The 17,755-nt window shown below is 37.6% G+C and overlaps 1 protein-coding gene across 2 annotated transcripts in view; it reads right to left on the bottom strand.

Moving 5' to 3' along the window:
• The window catches only part of si:dkey-71h2.2 (low density lipoprotein receptor adapter protein 1-B), a 33,046-nt gene extending 18,591 nt beyond the window's left edge, over positions 1-14,455 (bottom strand). For both annotated transcript variants that reach the window (XM_017455545.3, XM_017455546.3), the window contains exons 1-3: positions 13,993-14,455; positions 3,088-3,230; positions 952-1,064 (exon numbers count right to left, since the gene is read on the bottom strand). In XM_017455545.3, the coding sequence (XP_017311034.1) occupies positions 952-1,064; positions 3,088-3,230; positions 13,993-14,077 (341 nt within the window). In that variant the 5' untranslated portion in view covers positions 14,078-14,455. The remainder of the gene's footprint in view (positions 1-951; positions 1,065-3,087; positions 3,231-13,992) is intronic.
• Between the last annotated feature and the right edge of the window lie 3,300 nt (positions 14,456-17,755).

The following is a 17,755-nucleotide window of genomic DNA, read 5'->3' as shown; positions in this document are numbered from 1 at the left end:
GCAGCACATAAAAACATTGTATGATTGTGATCACAGAAAAGTACAGATGCACTGAAATAAACATTTTTGGCTCAAACAGTGTGATGACACACCAAAGTGATAGATTTATTATCGTTATTTTTTTTTTTTATGCTTTTGAACAACATAAATTAAAATACATTACTGTGTGTAATGGTAAAAACTACAAAGTAATATAAACATTTTATTATTAACAAATCAAGACAACTGGACAAAACCGAGCTGACTATAAAATAAATAAAGAAATCTTTTTTAAAAAAACTAATAATATAAAAAGAAGCACATAAGAACATTATGGTTACGAGTTCCAAGATGATTTAAATGATTAATAAAAATCTTTCTGCTTTTTAGGTGAGTGTTTGGCGTATAGTTTTACCTTTTAACCTGATTAAATTTGTAACGATTAAAAAGCAAGTATAATAGCTAAAGTATAATAAAGTGTAATAGCTATAATAAAGTATAATAGCTTTATTAATAATACCAGTCTTTGATAATTACTGAGCAAGGTTTATCTCTTGTCTCTGTACTACAGTACCCCAAACCAATCAAACATAAAACCTACAAATTCCAAAAAGCAATGCAAACCTTGTAATAATTAATGAGAATGGGTGTAATGTAACAGAGTGATCATTCATATTTTTAAAATGCTTCATAAAAAGTTTAAAAAGGGCACAGTCAATTTTGACCAGAAACATCATAGACGGAAGCTTGACTCGAACACAGCACAATGATTAATCACGGTAGAACCAGGACGAGCTTCGAATAAATTATCTAGCATATAAATTCTTTTTTTTAAACTTGCAAGTACACTGAACAACTTCCTTTCAAAACCACTGTAACAGGTTGGAGCTGTCTATTTCTTGTATTGTTAGTTTCTAAAATGTAACATGGTGTTTACAACAGGGTCCCTTATAAGAAACGATACATTACTACCTGTAAATAGACACGTTCTCTATGAGATCGCTGGACTCTGTGTCTGTAATGATGATCCCTTTTGGGGAAACGGTGAGGGTGACCTTCCGAAATTTCTTTGCACTGGATCGAGCCTGTAAAAGTCAGAGAAACAAATCTAATGCCTGAATATATAAGTACATTATATGTTGTGTTATCTTCTGATTGTAAAATTCATTTAAGCAAAAACACCTCACTTGTATGTACAAATCTGCCGGTAAGAAGCTTAAGTGAGCTAATTAAAAACCCACTGGAACAGTTTATTGAGATACACAAGCGCTAACAGTACCATAGAGCATAGGGGAAGGAGTGTGTGATTCAAAGCACAGAGATAGAGAGAATTTTCTCAAGGACAAAAGAAAATGAGGAAATCAGGCAAACTATATCTGGAGGGCCTTTACTATGCCCATGAGACAACAGTCAATGTCCGGGAATGGAAAAACTAGCTAGCAGCTAGACTCGAGCCAGTGTGTAATCTCTGGGAGTCAGATCTTAGCAGCATGAGTCTGTTTGACATAATAAATGTCTCTCTGTGACATGGATTCAGCTGTACCACACTGAGAAAACAAATCTGCTTCTGGCATGAATTCGGCTTAGTCCTGAATCCCTCTCTAAATAAGTAACGTAATCCCATTCAGAAGGTGTGTCTCCATGGGAAGAGGGACACAACTGAGGGACACACATTCTTGTCTGGTTTTCCTTCTAAAATGGATCAATGCTATCCTAACCTCATATTCAGGTAAGCTTTAAAGTGGTAACTTGTACCATTAAGCTTTAGTTCTGCTTTTAACTACAGCAGGACTCAGGGACTCAAATTTGTAGGCAGGGACATCTTTAAGTGTAACATAAAATCCACAGACCCTCTCAGTCAGAGTTGGGTGTAACTGTAATCTAATGACTTTTTCTGATAACGCATAATGTAACGCATTGCATTTTAAATGTGTGTAATTTAATAACAGTTACTGATATCAATACAATTACATTGATTGCATTACAAATTTATTGTTAAGAAAATAATATTAAGTCAAATGCGTTTTTAAAATAACATTTTGTCCCCAAAATTTTTTCTTTAGCCCCGAATAATTCTCCATTTGGAGCGGTTTGTCACTACGTAACTGAACGTCAGTAAAAGAAGACGGGGTGTTGTAATTTTATATCTTCATGCAAAATCAAGTGATATTCAAAGGATCTTGCAATTTTTCAAAATTACCGCAGATTATCCGCAGATTTGGGCCAAAACACGTCATGTGACATCATCACAACATGCATTTAGCCAAACCCCTCTTTAACGTGTCGAACATGACTACAGCTCCAAGATCTTATTTACCAACAAACGTCACTGCGAAAGACCGAGCAAAACCATTTCATGCAACTGCAATTTCGCCAATTCAAAGAGTTTTCCGCAAAAAAAAAGCACAAAAAACTCCAAATTGCATCACAAATTTTGAAAAACAAACTGCAGCAAAATCAAGCATTTTTGGCTGCAACAATCACAAAAGAACTCTGCAAAATCCTGTACGGACTGTTCAACAGAGGTGTGAGTGAGATTGTGTTTCTGGAGTTCACAGAAATACTAGCAAATAGTCTTTGACATTGATGAAATCTGAACAATACGATTCTGAGATACTGCTGCAAACTAATGCTGCAAAGTAATTAACAACAAATTTGTCACCACTATTAAGAGAAAATTAATTACACTTCAATGTTTAAGTCACATAACTGAACATTACTGATGGCTATAGGCTGATACAGCAGTATATTAGCTTTATAGTATAATAAGAAATTTGTATTATTAGAAGTTCTCATTTACTTCACGTAATATTTAACATGTGGTTCTGATGAAAGTACCTTGCTATTTAGAAAGGAAAAATAAATGTCATTTTTAGAAATGGCTTGATATCTAAAACTGTTTAATATATGTTTAAAGTCTTAATAATTGTTGCACCTTGTTACTACTGTTTTGTACTCTGTCATTGGTTAAATAATTTTTTTAGCATCTTCTGTTAAGATCAACAATTCGAACAAAGCTGATAACTTACATTTCCATTCAGGTTTCCTTAAGTACAAATTTTAAACGACATCTGGATATATAAGCTTCGCTCATTGATGGAAACTAACCATTGAGACAATCCTGTGGATGGCTGCAGCAGCCATTTCCTCTCCTTTAGGCTGACCCACCAACGTCATGCCCAGGTACTTCACATTGAACACCATTCCCTCCAGCAGGGTCTCCTTAGTGTCCGTCCAGTTCTCTGGAAGCTCTACAAAAACAATGAGTGAAAATTACAAACTAATTTGTGTAATGCACAAAGTACCAAGAGTTCCTGGCTCTAAAGACTGAAGTCCCTAATCAGTTAAACAAATGTTTAATTATATGTTCCATTTAGGTATAGTTTTACTGTGAGTGTAATGGGGAGAAATGGGGGTTTTGTGTCACTTGGCAAGCTTTAAATAGAGAATCCATGCTAGTGGACTGATTTCTAAGTGTAGGAAACAGCCACGTGGTGATAAAGGAATGTATATATTGTGCATGTGCACAATAGCATGCAGCTAGCAGTAAAGTGCCTGCCTGTAATAATGCTTGAGTATATTTTTGTGTTGCTCTGATAGAGACGTGTTGTGTCTATCTGTCTCTGCCAGCCTGCACCAGCTGTTTGCAGTATGAAATGATACTTCCCATCACTGCTCTGTTGGAAGTTAATTATCCACTGCCATATCATTCCTAAAGTGCTGTGGTCCTGAGAAAAGTGAGACGACTGGCTGGCCAAAACAATTATAAACCAAAGTTATACCAGACATGTAAGCCATTTCTATTTTCAGCCACCACTGCCTGTACATTGTCTGCACTACAACCCAAAATGCTCACTCATGGAAAATCTGGGCCAAGAAAACACTTTACTACAGAAAAAGCATGGAGAACCCTTAAATTACTCTTCCTCACAGCTAGAGGGGCACTATCTCACTTAGACCAGTCTCCAGAAATGAACTCCTGACAAATCCACAACAGGTCCATGTTGATGCTCCAGGCCATTAATTACTCCCAGAAGCAACTAACACTTCAAAACCCTTTCCTAATCTTGGTCTGTGGCAATGTGTTTGTAAGAACTGAGTGAGGGTAAATGACAGTCAGAGATCAGAAAGACAGTAATGGGATTTAAACTGGCCTAGACAGAAGGTTGCTGTAGACTGCATTAGGGGAAAAGTGAGGTTTAAGAGAATCTGGGTTGGTTGGTTGGTGGGTGTGTGTGTGTGTGTGTGTGTGTGTGTGTGTGTGTGTGTGTGTGTGTGTGTGTGTGAGAGAGAGAGAGAGAGAGCTCTAATTTGCTGAAACATGAAGCACGATTACAAGGGAGGAGACATACTGTAAGAATACTTGTGTCTGTATTAGACAAATGTGGTGGTGCAAGCTGATTTGCTGTAGTGGAACTGTAAGCAGTACAGCATAAACAGCAGCAGGGAGCTGTAAGTTGGCAACTTCCCCCTGCACAACAGTGCCGCATGTATTATTTGATTATTGGTCATTTACTAATCATTATTAATCAAGCCTTAAAGGTAACCTGATGTCACCCTTCAGTCATAATGCTCGCTTATCAAGTCCTTAAGAAGGAAGGAAGTTTATGAAATTGGACTTTTATTTACACATTTTAACTGAATACCTCTGGCCTACATTGCTCACGATTTGTTAACTAACTGAATTGAGGTTAGGTGAAAGAACATGCCAAGGTCTAGGTTTCAACTAATATAATTTGAGTAATTAAAACTTGAATCATATGAGTTGTACTTAAAATTTCACACACAAAAGAATTAACAACAAAAATGAGTTCTTCAAACAACCTTCAGTAAATGAGTTCTCATAACTTAATTCAGATAAATGAATACGACGTTTAAAAACATCTGAGTAGTGATTACTCATTTTTATTTAGTCACTGCCACAGTTCACAATGCTCGATGGTCTCATTTGCACTCGAAAGCAACAGTGATTCTCATCACAGATCTAATGATGGATCTTTTATGCTGACAGATTTGCTTAAGGAATACACTTAGATTTGCAAATGGGCATGAAACTGTTGCCCTTAGCAACCAACATCTCAGATGTGAAACGGCCAGGGGCTGAATTTTCATTGCCAATATTCACAATTTTAGTAGCAGAACCACAATATAATTCAGATTTCAATGTATAGGAAATACATAGGGAAAATATATGTTTTTAAAAAGAAACAAATAATATGCTAAAAGTTTTCGAATCCACAATCTAAAAAACTAATAAGGGTCTATCCCCTGATATTTACAATCTCTAAATAATGTATCTAGGGCATCACTGAAAATAGGACATAAAGAGGCTTTAGTAAGGTGGAAATGGAGGGCAGCAAGTTGATTGGCAAAACTGATTTAATTTTAGTAACTCAAGCCTCTATCACGTGCAAGTGAAATGATATCAATAACTCAGAGTGATTAGCCCTTCAGTAAGGGTTGAATGCTGGTGACATTATGAGACTATGGCAAAGGGAAAGAAATAGACTGAGCCTGATATATTGAACATTTTTTTGGTTAATATGCTCCATCTGTCTGTCAGATCAGTTAACTTGGGATAGCAGAATGCACAGACCAAAGCAGGGTCTTCTTTGAATGGTCTTCTTCTTCTTCTACACCCTTCTTTGGTCTGTGCATTCTGCTGTCCCAAGTAAACTGACCATGCTTTGCTGCTTAGCAACAAATGCAATTATGTGCTAGAGTTGACAATTCCTGTAAGAACTGATTAGATTATATTAGGCCTCCAAATGGGAAACAAGCACTTAAATGTAGATGTGTATAAATATGATACAAATATTACACCAATTTAACTCCCTTAAAGGGTGGTTAGAGGAAGGGTAGTTTCCAATTTTGTATTATGCAACTAGGGTAGAGTTAACTCATAGGTTAAGGCATTGGACTACTGATTGGACGATCATACTGTATGTTCAAAAACCCAGCATCAAGCTGCCATTTGATCAAACTTAATCCCTCAAATTCTCAGTTGTACCTAGTCTCAATTGTAAGTCACTTTGAAGCATTAGACAAATGAGTACATGTAAATGTAAAAATGGAATTGTATTCTGAAATGGTGTAAATGGAGACCAAATGTTTTCAAACAGCCAACCTCTATCTCATCAGTTCTCTTATTTTGTGCCTGGTACTAGAAAATGCTAAAGTACAATATGTCAGCTCAGACTACTGATCACCAGCCATGTTCCTGAAGATCTAACTTCCCTCCAAATTCAGAAGCAAGTGTATTGCATTAATGCTGGATCCAAATTCTGTAGGAATTTCCCAGACCAGGCCTTTATTCCTTCACCAGTTTTAGAAGGAGAACAGATGGGATTTCCTCACCTCTCACCCAAATGTTCTTAGCTTTGTTCAATCAGAGATTCAGTGATCCGATTTCCCAGACCTCATACCAATACAACTATCCACAGAGTCATGCCAGAGCCAGAACACAATTTCATTGCATGCAGATAATATACTTTAGGGAAAGACGGCTATTATATTTGAATTCATTTCAAATTCCAATTAATTTCTTACACTTTCAATTAACTCATACCTGCAGGAGGCCTGTGATTATGCTAGATGATTGCACAAGTGCAATTATTGAAGAGAAATAAAAGATTTATCCTATCACTGGGAAAATAAGACTCTAGCCGATGAAAGGAGTTTTTTTCAAAATCCTTAATTAGTCTTTCTGCTTGATTTAGTAACCCATTGAATATAATGCACATCAAGCATCAACAAGCATAAATGGTTTGTTAGTACATTTTGAGTGTCATCAACCATCCCTAATGTTTAGGAAACTCAAGTACCCAGATTTTAAGAGTCAGAACAATAAATAGTCATTTAGCTCTTTGATATCATATTACAACTGGCTACTTGTATGTGAAAAAGTGACAGGCACAAATTACCCACCCCACGGGTGAATTTCGGATTGTTGTATTGCCAGTGAACTTATTTTCCAGTGCCATAGTACTATATGGTAAGATAGACTGTAATAAAACTCTGCAGTAATACCATACAAACTGCACCTGGCTCATAGTATCACTTAATCTGACCTCGCAGACAGAAAGTCTGCTATATGGCCAAAAGTATGTGGACACATGACCATCACAACCATACTGTACGTGTTTCTTCCCCAAACTGTTGCCACAGACTTGAAAGTACACAAATGTATAGAATGTCGTTGTATGCTGTAGCATTACAATTTCCCTTCACTGGAACTAATAAGCCCAAACCTGTTCCAACATACCATTGTCCAGGTGTACAAAGTGAGGTCCATGAAGACATGGTTTGCCAAGGTTGGAGTGGAAGAACTCCCGTGGCATGCACAGAGCAATACCAAGAGCCCTCAGCTGTTGTGGCTGAATGAGCAAATCCCTACATGCTCCAACATCTAGTGGAAAGCCTTCACAGAAGAGTAGACATTATTATACCAGCACAGGGGTCCTAAATCTGGAATGGGATGTTCAACAAGAACATGTTAGTATTATTGTCAGGTGGCCACAAACCTTTGGGCATACAGTGTAGTTTGAACTGTTATTTATCCATGACCATTGCAGCACAACACAGTAGCACCACAGGCCTAAATAAACTACAGCAATGTTCTTAAATCACAAATCAAAGTACTACATGTCTACACTTAAAGTTGTCTCCTTAGCAGCCAGTATCACTGATGTGGCTATGGTCAACAGTGTAAATCACCACTTAGCTACACAAGGATAGACTGTATTCAGAATCACTTATCATTTATAAAAAATATTATTAGTAAAAGCAATTTAAAGGAAAGACAGTTGCAATGAACCATTGCCTGGGCCTTACTAAACTGATGTCTCAGAGGTTTTTTTGGTTTAAATACCCACTAGAGATCTCTGTTAATGTTTTTCCAGTGTAAAGTGTTGACTGTCATGTCTGTAACAATGGTTTTTAATCATAAATGCGAAAACGAATATTAAAATAAAATAAATATTTAATGTTCTGTGGAAAGCCAACCCTTCTCCATTCGGTTTGTATTATTACTTCTGGTTTGTGCATTTTAATTCACGGAATTCGTACAAAGTATGCTGTCTCCCAAAAAGGCGTGTCCTTTTTTGGTCACTAGCATAATGCGTAATATGTCCCTCATCTAAAACAGAAAATGCGTAGACTGATATTTTTCTGAAGTCTGGATTCTATCCTCAGGGGTTTAGGAAAATATACTGATAAATACATTCTCTGAGAATTTATATTTTATATTTACACTTTGACTGCAAATGTCAAGTCCATAATGCTGGAATTGCTCACTATAAATCCCCACTTAGCGACAGAAGAAGGCTATATTCAAGCATTTAACCCCTTTTAAAAATGACTATTTTTAAAAGCAAATGAAAGACAGACTCAATAAAACATTTCCTGGGGCTTTCGTAATGCCGATAATTAAGAGATCAAAAGTGATAGACCTTCTTTTGACCTACAATGTAAGTATTTTAGAGGCCAGATTTTTTAAAAAATTTTATTTAAATTCCACCTTTCGGTTTAATGTTTCTCTTCTGCATGCAGTATTTGATAGTATAAGTAAAGTTTGAGCTTCACTTTGAGCTTCCTGAGTATGATAAAGGCTTCTCCTTATAAAAGCAAGTCAGAGAATAAAAGAAATCGAGACAAAAAAGGAAGGGGTGGAGAATGGAGACCTTCAACCACCCAAAGGACAGCCACTGCTTGAACTAACGGAGGGTAGGAATCAAAAGACTGCTTTCACAGTAGGGTGCATCTTCAAAGTGAGAGGAGGCTGAGCCCATCATACCTGAGCAAAGAAGACAAGTTGAGAAAATGAAAAGGAGAAAAACGGGCAGGGTTGTGCTATATGTCTCTGACAGCTGTCCTGAACAGTAAAGAAAGGAAAGGCTTAAAGGGCCCTCCTTTTAAACAAAGCAGCTGCAGCACTGAAGCACAATGAAATCTGAATGATTTATTTTGGAGTGCATAATTTACTCGACTCCTTGACGCAACTCCACAATGCTGTAAGATCTGACTGAGGGAGATTTGCATAAAATATTTAACAAGCACCATCAGTTGACTGAGTAGAATATTGGCACACGTTAGATAATGGATTCTCTCTCAGCAACCTCCCTCAGAAGTACTGAAGAAAACATGATAAAAGAAGAGAAATCAATCCAGTAGAGCCGGTCACTGTCCAGGGTGCTGAAACATCAGCACACACTTCAGTTCAGCCATCATAGGTTCCTAATGGAAATCTACAGGAATCTGGAATCTGATGCAAAGTCAATTTCCATTAAGGTCCATTACCTGAAACCATCATTTTTAAGATTTTCATATAGGACTAATCTCACCTACGTGAACATACATTCTTTTTCTCTTTAAGTATCTTAATCATTTTGACAAAATATGAGTTTGTATGAGTTTTGTGGCTTCAAGTATGGTTCACATTATAACAAGTCATTAAAGTTTCAAGTCTTATTCAAACTTTGTACTCAGCTCTCTCTTTTTTCTGAATATTTTAAGCTACATGCTATTGGAAATTGCTGGATTCTAAGAAAACAACAGGAATCTGAACGTCAATTCACATTTAGGTCGATCAAAGATTTGCAGTAGGATCCGCTTCTCTTCGATCTTGTCTCCTTCTCTTTTTTCTTTCTTTCCATATTTCTTCTTCTATCTTTTGCTTATCTTTGGGTTTTTTTTCTTCTCTCTTTTTATCTCTCATTTTCCTCACACTCTGTTTCCATCTTGTATCCATTTATGTTTCTCTTTTACTGGTTTCTTTTCCATTCCCTTATTTTATTTTTCTTTTTTTCTCACATTCTTTGTCTCTCCCATAAATTCTCCATTACTGTTCCTTAATTTCTCTTTTTTTCCCCCTCCTCCATTCAGCCCCCACTGCTTATTTATTTTCCACTTCCTTCTGTTTTCTTCATTTGTTCTTCAACTACTCTTTCTTTCTTTCATTCATTCATTCTTTCTTTCAATCACTGTGTATCAACTTGAGGAAATACAAATCTAGTTAAATATGAACTTTTGACTTTAAAGTGAGTGGCACCTCTCCCTATTAAGTTGTCTTTGGCTTGTTTATAATCTCACAGCCTGAGTCTAATGGGTCTAATCTTCATGAAGCTTTGCCTTGGTTTAATGTCTGTGTGTTTGGCAGATATGGGCATCCCACTGTGATTATCTCCGGAATCCTATTTTCTTCTTTTATACGCTGCCTACAGGGGATAAATTGCAGGGGGTCCCCGATGGCTCCAGACACTAGAACAAAACCATAATAGCCCAGATGGAGAAAGAGAAAAAAACAGATGAGAAAAAATAAGGAGGGAAAAAGAAAAAATAGAATACTACTACTAACATTTATGTTTCAGAGGAACACCTTGATGTGAGAGAAAAAAAAAATATTGTGACAAAAGGCAAAGAATAAAAAGAAAGTCTATCAAAGAGATGGCAGAATTGTTACTTTCCTTCTTATGTTCATATTTTTTGTAAGAGTACAGGGTTGAAATCCACAGAGTGCCTACACCTGTACTCTGTAGTTTTAAAAAGCCTAATTGAATGCATCTTTTTCACAACCACTGCGTTGTCATATCCTGTAATGAAGAGCAGCATTCCTGTTGCCACTTTGAACATTGATTAGGAACTGAAATGAATGAGTGACAGCAAAACTAACCCATCTATTAGAGGTCTATTTTGGATCAAAAGGTCATCAGTAAAAAGCAAGTTGGAACTTTTGCCTCTATATTGGTGGAAAAGAAGTGAAAGCTCAATTATGAATGTTTGCTTTAATTATTTGTGCATTAAGAGACACTGCACTGATCCACCATTGTGCATTATCTCACCAGACATATTGAAACGCTACTACATATGCTTCTGCATCCGTCAACAAGGAAGTGCGGAAAAAGGTCCATACAGGTGCAGTACTGTTCTTATAGAGAAAGATTCACATTCCATCAGAGTATTAAACCAACAACACAAGTGCTTTTAACAATATCACATAAAAATAGTCATATATCTGAGTTGGAGTAGTTGTGTTAGAGCAGGAAAACACTACAATGTGCAAAACCAGGGCTGGTCACAGTTTTACAGGACTGTAAATGCATGACGACTCTGTAAATCTGCTATCTAGTACAGACTCTCCTGTCTTCCCAGAGCCTCAAATGATTTAGCCACATTCTGCTTTCAAGGACAATATTAGGGGTGCCAAGGGACAACTTCAGCTTATAAATACAAATGTACAAGAGCAGACATGCTGACGTGAGCGAGACTTGGGGACCTGGAACCAAGAAAAGAAAACACAGAGTGATTTCATATGTCCCGAATGCAATTCTGTATCATTCTGCCTAGAACTAACAAAGTACTAGTGAGTCACATGTTCATGATTAGTACGATTACCATCAAAACTCAAAACTGCCTCTGACCACACAACAGTGGTTGTGTCAACCTCTGCCTCATAAAAGCCAAAAAATCTCCTTCACCCTATTCACAGTCACCCACTATTTCACCTCTTAGTAATATGATGCAGCAGGCTAGCAATAAGAAAACATAAATAAATTAACTGTAACTCCTCCTCTAACACTAATTTAATACTTACACTAGTTATACTTTCAATATTATTTTGGGTTAAATGATACATAAATATTTAGTGTGTCATTTCACACAGCAGAACAATTTTTATTTCGGTTAAGGATTTAATAGCTACATACTGTTGCGGTCATAAGTTTACATTAATAACATAATTTGTTATTATTTTGTTTAAAGATCTTGTTTTTTTTCATTTAGTACTGCCCTTCAGAAACGGCATAATATATTTGCATGTTTCCCAGAAGACAAAAATAATATATATTTACACCAATCATCCTGTTCATCCCCTATACTATATGTACTATAGCTATGTGAAATAGTTTATTCAAGGCAGTACTAAATAAAAAACTAAATGCAAGGTTTATGATCTTACATTTAGCAGATTCTGCAAGGTGTATGTAAGCTTATGACCTCAACTGTAAATGAAATTATATTAAACAAACTCTGTTTTTTCTACCGTGCATGTCAGTTAAATTAACCTCTGAAGGTCACTCACAATTCCATGATACAATCAGAAGGGACAGAAGCTCTTCTCCAGGAGCTCATGCCCCTTCATTACTGCATATTGTATGCCAACTCCATGACCTCGACAGATGAGCGCCATCAGGAGAATATGTTCAGCTTTCACATTCTCTCTTGGCACTGGACTTCACAGCTTTGAAGTTTGCGAAGGCAATAAGCACTAGCTGCAATTATTAAGTTGGAGTGGAAAAACTGGTGCTATGTTCAGTTCTGACTCATGGCTAGAGTTTGTATATTCATGATTTCTATGCAGATATTTAAACTGTTGAATTGAGGTTTTCAGGTTATTCCCTCAGCATCCGCTCAGCTTCTGTGAGCCGACTGCAGATGACAACCAGCTCTTGACTTGGAGGGACTAGGTTTCATCATCTGCTGTCAAAACTGACATTCCTGAGTTTGATCATTCAGCTGTCAAAAGTGACAGTTTGGAGATGGTGCGCATATGCTAGCACACTGCCTTTTATTTCCCTGTTATACATCAGACAAGCTAAAGCTGCACTATGTATAGAGGTGGTTTCCTTGCTTGGGCACAACAGAGAGGATGAACAGCAGTATTGTTTTTATATTGTTTTATTTTTTGCTTCACACATTCAGAATGGTGTAATGTTATGACCCAATTAAATTTTTAAAGACTGCCAGAGGTCTGTGTAGCGCAACAAACATGCCCTTAAGAGTTTATCCGCTAAATGCCTGTAAGCTAATGAGCGGTTAAGAGACTCCCTTTATAGCAATGTAACCCGTACCGACAGCAATTAAACAGACTGTGTGACAGTTGTTTGTTACCCTAGCAAATCATTCCAATCATTAAATCCTGTGAAAGTGGAATTCATTTAAGGTCCAAGTTTTCCAATGTGTCTCTTAGAAAATAATCCCTGTGTCACCCAGGACATATGCATTTCCTATGAGAGAATGACTGGTAGCAGACACATTAATGTGACGGTTTTGGACAGCAGGCAACATGTCACCAGCTCACTGTATCACAAAAACACATAATATCACTCTGTATCACACACAGTCCCTTTCCTAAGCTAGCTCTTTACATTGTGTGGAACTACAAAATGTATTTATCTGCATAAGAGTTAAGTGATGCTCAATAATTAATCATTTGCACTACTTACAATAATCAGTTGTGTGAAATTTGTATTAAGGATTTCCTGTGGATTTGTATTAAGCTGGTAACTAACTGCCATTTGTGTGTATAAGTGGACTTTGGTGTGCATGTATGTGTTTTTTAGTGAGCGGTTGTGAGCTTATACCTGTCCATGCAACCAGTATATAAACGGTTCACCTGTCTTGGTGGGTAGAGATGTGTGGAGGTATACTGTGTGTATGCTCATCTCTCCAGTTGCAATACTGCACTAAATCTCGACTTATTTGGCATAGATCTGGTCTTCTGAATATTGATTTATTTATATAAATGATTTCCACAATACACAGGGTACCATTCTGCTTCTCCTCTCCAAGCCAAGAACACATTCACACACAAAGACCTGATGATCTCAGATCAGTCATTAGGTAATGGATGAACCAAGGTCAAAGATGTACAATTCCAAGTGACTTTAATGAATCTAAGTGAGTTTAAGAATATCTCATTATTAAATTCCCAAGAAACAACAGGCATTGAAGGAAAGTTTTTAATGATGGGAACCACTATCAAATCAGCTTTGCATAATAAAATGAGAAGACAAAATAATAAGTGAAATGTTACATTTCCATTAAAAAAAAACCCCCGTTCATTTTGCATTATTTGCAGTACTAAACATTTACAAAGGCTGTCATAAAGGGCTATCACGTTCAGTTTTGAATATACAAGAATATACAAGAATATACAAGATACAGTGATCACATGAGGCATCACAGACTCGGATGTCCAGTTAATACATATAGTTTCTTAAACATCTGAAGACTTACTTTCGTGCTTGGCGGTTCCCCATGTGTGCCGCGGAACTCCAGGACTTTTTATTATGGCTCTCCCGGCTGATTTTAATGCGTCCATGCTCAGGTGTGTAGTTTATTATTACTCCGTGATAAATGCGTCAGAGGAAACTGCGCTAAATGGAGCTGCGCCTCTCTGAACAGTGGAGTGGGACCAAGCCATGCGTCCCTGCGCGTGCGCTGCCTGGATACGGATGGAAAGGTGCGCGTGCACACAACAACGCCTATTTCCAGGATGACGCGATAAGGCGGCGACGTGATGCGGGAGGATTCTAGTCTGTAGTCGTGTATATCCTGAAAAATCCCCCAAATAACTGTACGATAAAGATATTGGCCGAATAATTTTTCACTGTTTGACAAAATAGCGAACAGTTCATATTAATCAAAGGTGGAATTAAAAAAATAATATAAAAATAGGCTAAGCCTGCTGAAAATTCAGCTCCAGTTTGGTCTGACCAGCTTCCAGCTGACAAAACACAGGCCCAGTTACTGGTCAAGGGGAGCGTGTCCATGCTCCCAGGGTCCTATGTTCCCCAGATTTATATAGCACATAATGAACCGTTTACCATGTTTTACAGGCTACAGGTATGACATTTTCTTCAGTTTAGTGTATACATTTCACTCTTGTTCATGTATGGAGTTGAACTGTATGAATAAAGACTAACAGCTATTTTTAGAGCAGCACAAATGAGGGTTCAGCATGTGCAAACTAGTTAATTTTCCAAGTTCATAATTTGCATATATTCTAAGTGTGGATGAAGGATGGATTATAAACTAATGTATGAGGTTATTCATTTAAATGGGCCTTTGGTGTTTAACGTTAAAAGGTAATAGGGCCCTGGGAAAATGGGTCCTTTTGAAAAGTTGACTTAATGTGTGTTAACAGAATACTGAACTGGGGAACATAGATCCTAGGAACATAGGAATGACCTTGGCCTTATTGTTGTGAAAAAAATCTTCTTTAAAGGAGACCTATTATGCCCCTTTTTACAAGACATAATATAAGTCTCAGGTGTCCCCAGAATGTGTCTGTGAAGTTTCAGCTCAAAATACCTCACACATCATTTATTATACCATGCTGTAAACCTCTTTTTGGGTGGAGGCAAAAACATGTTGTTTTCATGTGTCTCTTTCAAGAAGAGGGCTGTGCCTTTACAGCTCGTGCTTTGGATACTACGGCAACAACAAATCAGGAGAACCAGTATGACTGACACCAATAATACCGGTCTGGTCTGATGATAAGGCCCTGTATAACACTGCTAGAACCAACATGAATAGAGGCATTAAACACACCCAGGAGGCCTACAAGAGGAATATTGCAGTTCATCTTACAGACAATAACCCAAGGAGGGTGTAGCAGGGAATTTGGAGCATCACCAATTACAAGAACAACAATGTTCAATCTCCAGCATTGTCTATGCTGATGCCTCATTGGCAAAGGAACTGAACCATTTCTTTGCCCATTTTGAGGTTAGTAAGCCCGTCACAAACCCACTGCCTTCATCAATCCCCAGCACCTGCCATCTCACCCTACAAGAACATGAGGTGTTAAGCTTGGCCCCTACCTCACTTCAACAATCACGCTCACCACAAGACTGTGCGCCGAGTCCTCTACTCTACTCCTTGTACACATATGACTGCACTTCTTCTCATCCCTCCAAAACCATCATTAAGTTTGCGGATGACACTGCAGTTATTGTACTTATCTCAGGAGGGGATGAATCAGCTACAGATCCAGAATACCAATAAAACAAAAGAGCTCATTCTGGACTTCAGGAGACGTAGTGCAGACCCGGCCCCACTCTGCATCAACGGGGACCATATGGAAAAGGTTGACACTTTAAAATCTTTGGGAGCCCATATATCCTCTCTTGGTCTGCCAACACCTCAGAGATCGTCAAAAAGGCACATCAGCGACTACACTTCCTGAGAGTGCTGAGGAAAAACAACCTGGAGTGTAAGCTACTGGTGGCCTTTTACTGCTCTAGCATCGAGGACGGGCTGGCATACTGCATTTCAGTGTGGCACTCTGATTTCACAGCAGCAGACAAGAGAGCTCTCCAAAGAATAATTAACACAGCCCAAAAAATCACTGGCTGCTCACTATCTTCACTGGAAAATATTGCCTGCTCCTGCTATCTTAGTAGGACCACAAACGCCATCTTTGATATATCACACACAGGCCACTACAGGACAGTCCGCCCCCCCATGTGCTATCAGGACTTTAAACTCCCACATGCACTACATAAATGTGGATTTTGTACTTTCTGTAAATTGGTTTATCTTTTTTCTTTTCTTGTTATATCAACATCGATAGGAGTTGCGCTTCAAATTTCATTGTATGTCATTGTATACAATGACAATAAAGATTCATTCATAACATCTGCAGAAATACAGGCCTAAAAGAGCATAAAAAGTGAAATTTGAAGCTGTTAATAACTGGCTACAAAGTTTATCTAATTCCAGCTGGATACAGATGAACACTGTGATAGTTAAGTCAAGCTTTGGAATTGTGCTGTGTACCTTACCATAAACGACAATTACAATACAAGCCTAACATCCAGACCACCTAAAAGCCACAATTAAATCTGTACAGACATTTTAATGGAAAATATTATGACTGCATATAGCCATCATTGACACTCTGCTCAAAATATGATCTTTTCATGACTATTCCCAAAATATCCTACCAATCAGGTACTTGATAAATTAATCAGTGTCAAATTATGCACCACAAGTAAATTATGGGATCAGCATAAACAGGCATCAATACATGGCATGTCCTTTAGCTCCCTCTAGGAGTGCTGTGTTGTTATTACATTACATCTTTAATATAAGAAATACTGTAGCTTGGCAGCTCAGTAAGTAGCCAAGTAATTCTAATGTTATGGCTGTAACCTTTTCTTGTCAGTACAAAAAAACATGAACAAATACTTCATTAATACACATATTCCGGCAAGAACACAAAGTTCATTTCTTACTTATAATCTTTTTATTCATACACCATTGCAATTTTCCAAATCTACAGTGCACATACATTTAGTTAACTTTGGATCTGTGGGCATATTCACCCAAACAATGAAATCTTCATCAAACATGTGAAATATACTGGCTTCCTTTTTACTTATCTGCTTTTTTTCACTTGGGGGAAAAAAGAGGCCTCAGATGGCATGCTGATATGAGATCTCGCTTTGGTGCGTGCCGCTGAATTCTAGCTGGTTTCTGCAAGCAGCACCGTTGTGCCTTCATGCCTCTATATGCAGTAGGTGTGATTTGAGAGACTGCCTTATCTAAGACTCAGTTGCACTCGTGGAAATAGAACCAGCCACATTACCAAACCTTTCCTTGATTCCTTCTGCAAACTGGACAAGCATAACATCTCTTTCCCTACTATCTTTAGTATTTCTAGTCCAGAAAAGTGCTCATCCAATTGTATCATATTAGCTGAATGCAGTTTACTGGCTCAACCATTAAAGAAATAGGGCATATCTCTAGAAGTGGCCTAGAGATTGTAACTCAAGTTCGATTGAATTTCAGTAAGCAATCTGTGGTCTTACACACTGGATGCAATACAGCAACGGAGAATCCTTTTGGAAAAGATGCCTTTCTTTCAACTGCATTAATAAGGCTTACGTTTAGTTACATACAGGGAAGGTTGAAGAGATTAGTATTTTAATGAGTAGGCTCATAGGATAAATCTATATCAAAAGCCTGTTATCAATGCAACTTAAATAGGACA

This window comes from Ictalurus punctatus, chromosome 25, assembly GCF_001660625.3.
Source record: "Ictalurus punctatus breed USDA103 chromosome 25, Coco_2.0, whole genome shotgun sequence".
NCBI lineage: Eukaryota > Metazoa > Chordata > Actinopteri > Siluriformes > Ictaluridae > Ictalurus > Ictalurus punctatus.
Note: the sequence above shows the minus strand (reverse complement) of the source record. Positions and strands in the feature narration are given on the sequence as shown.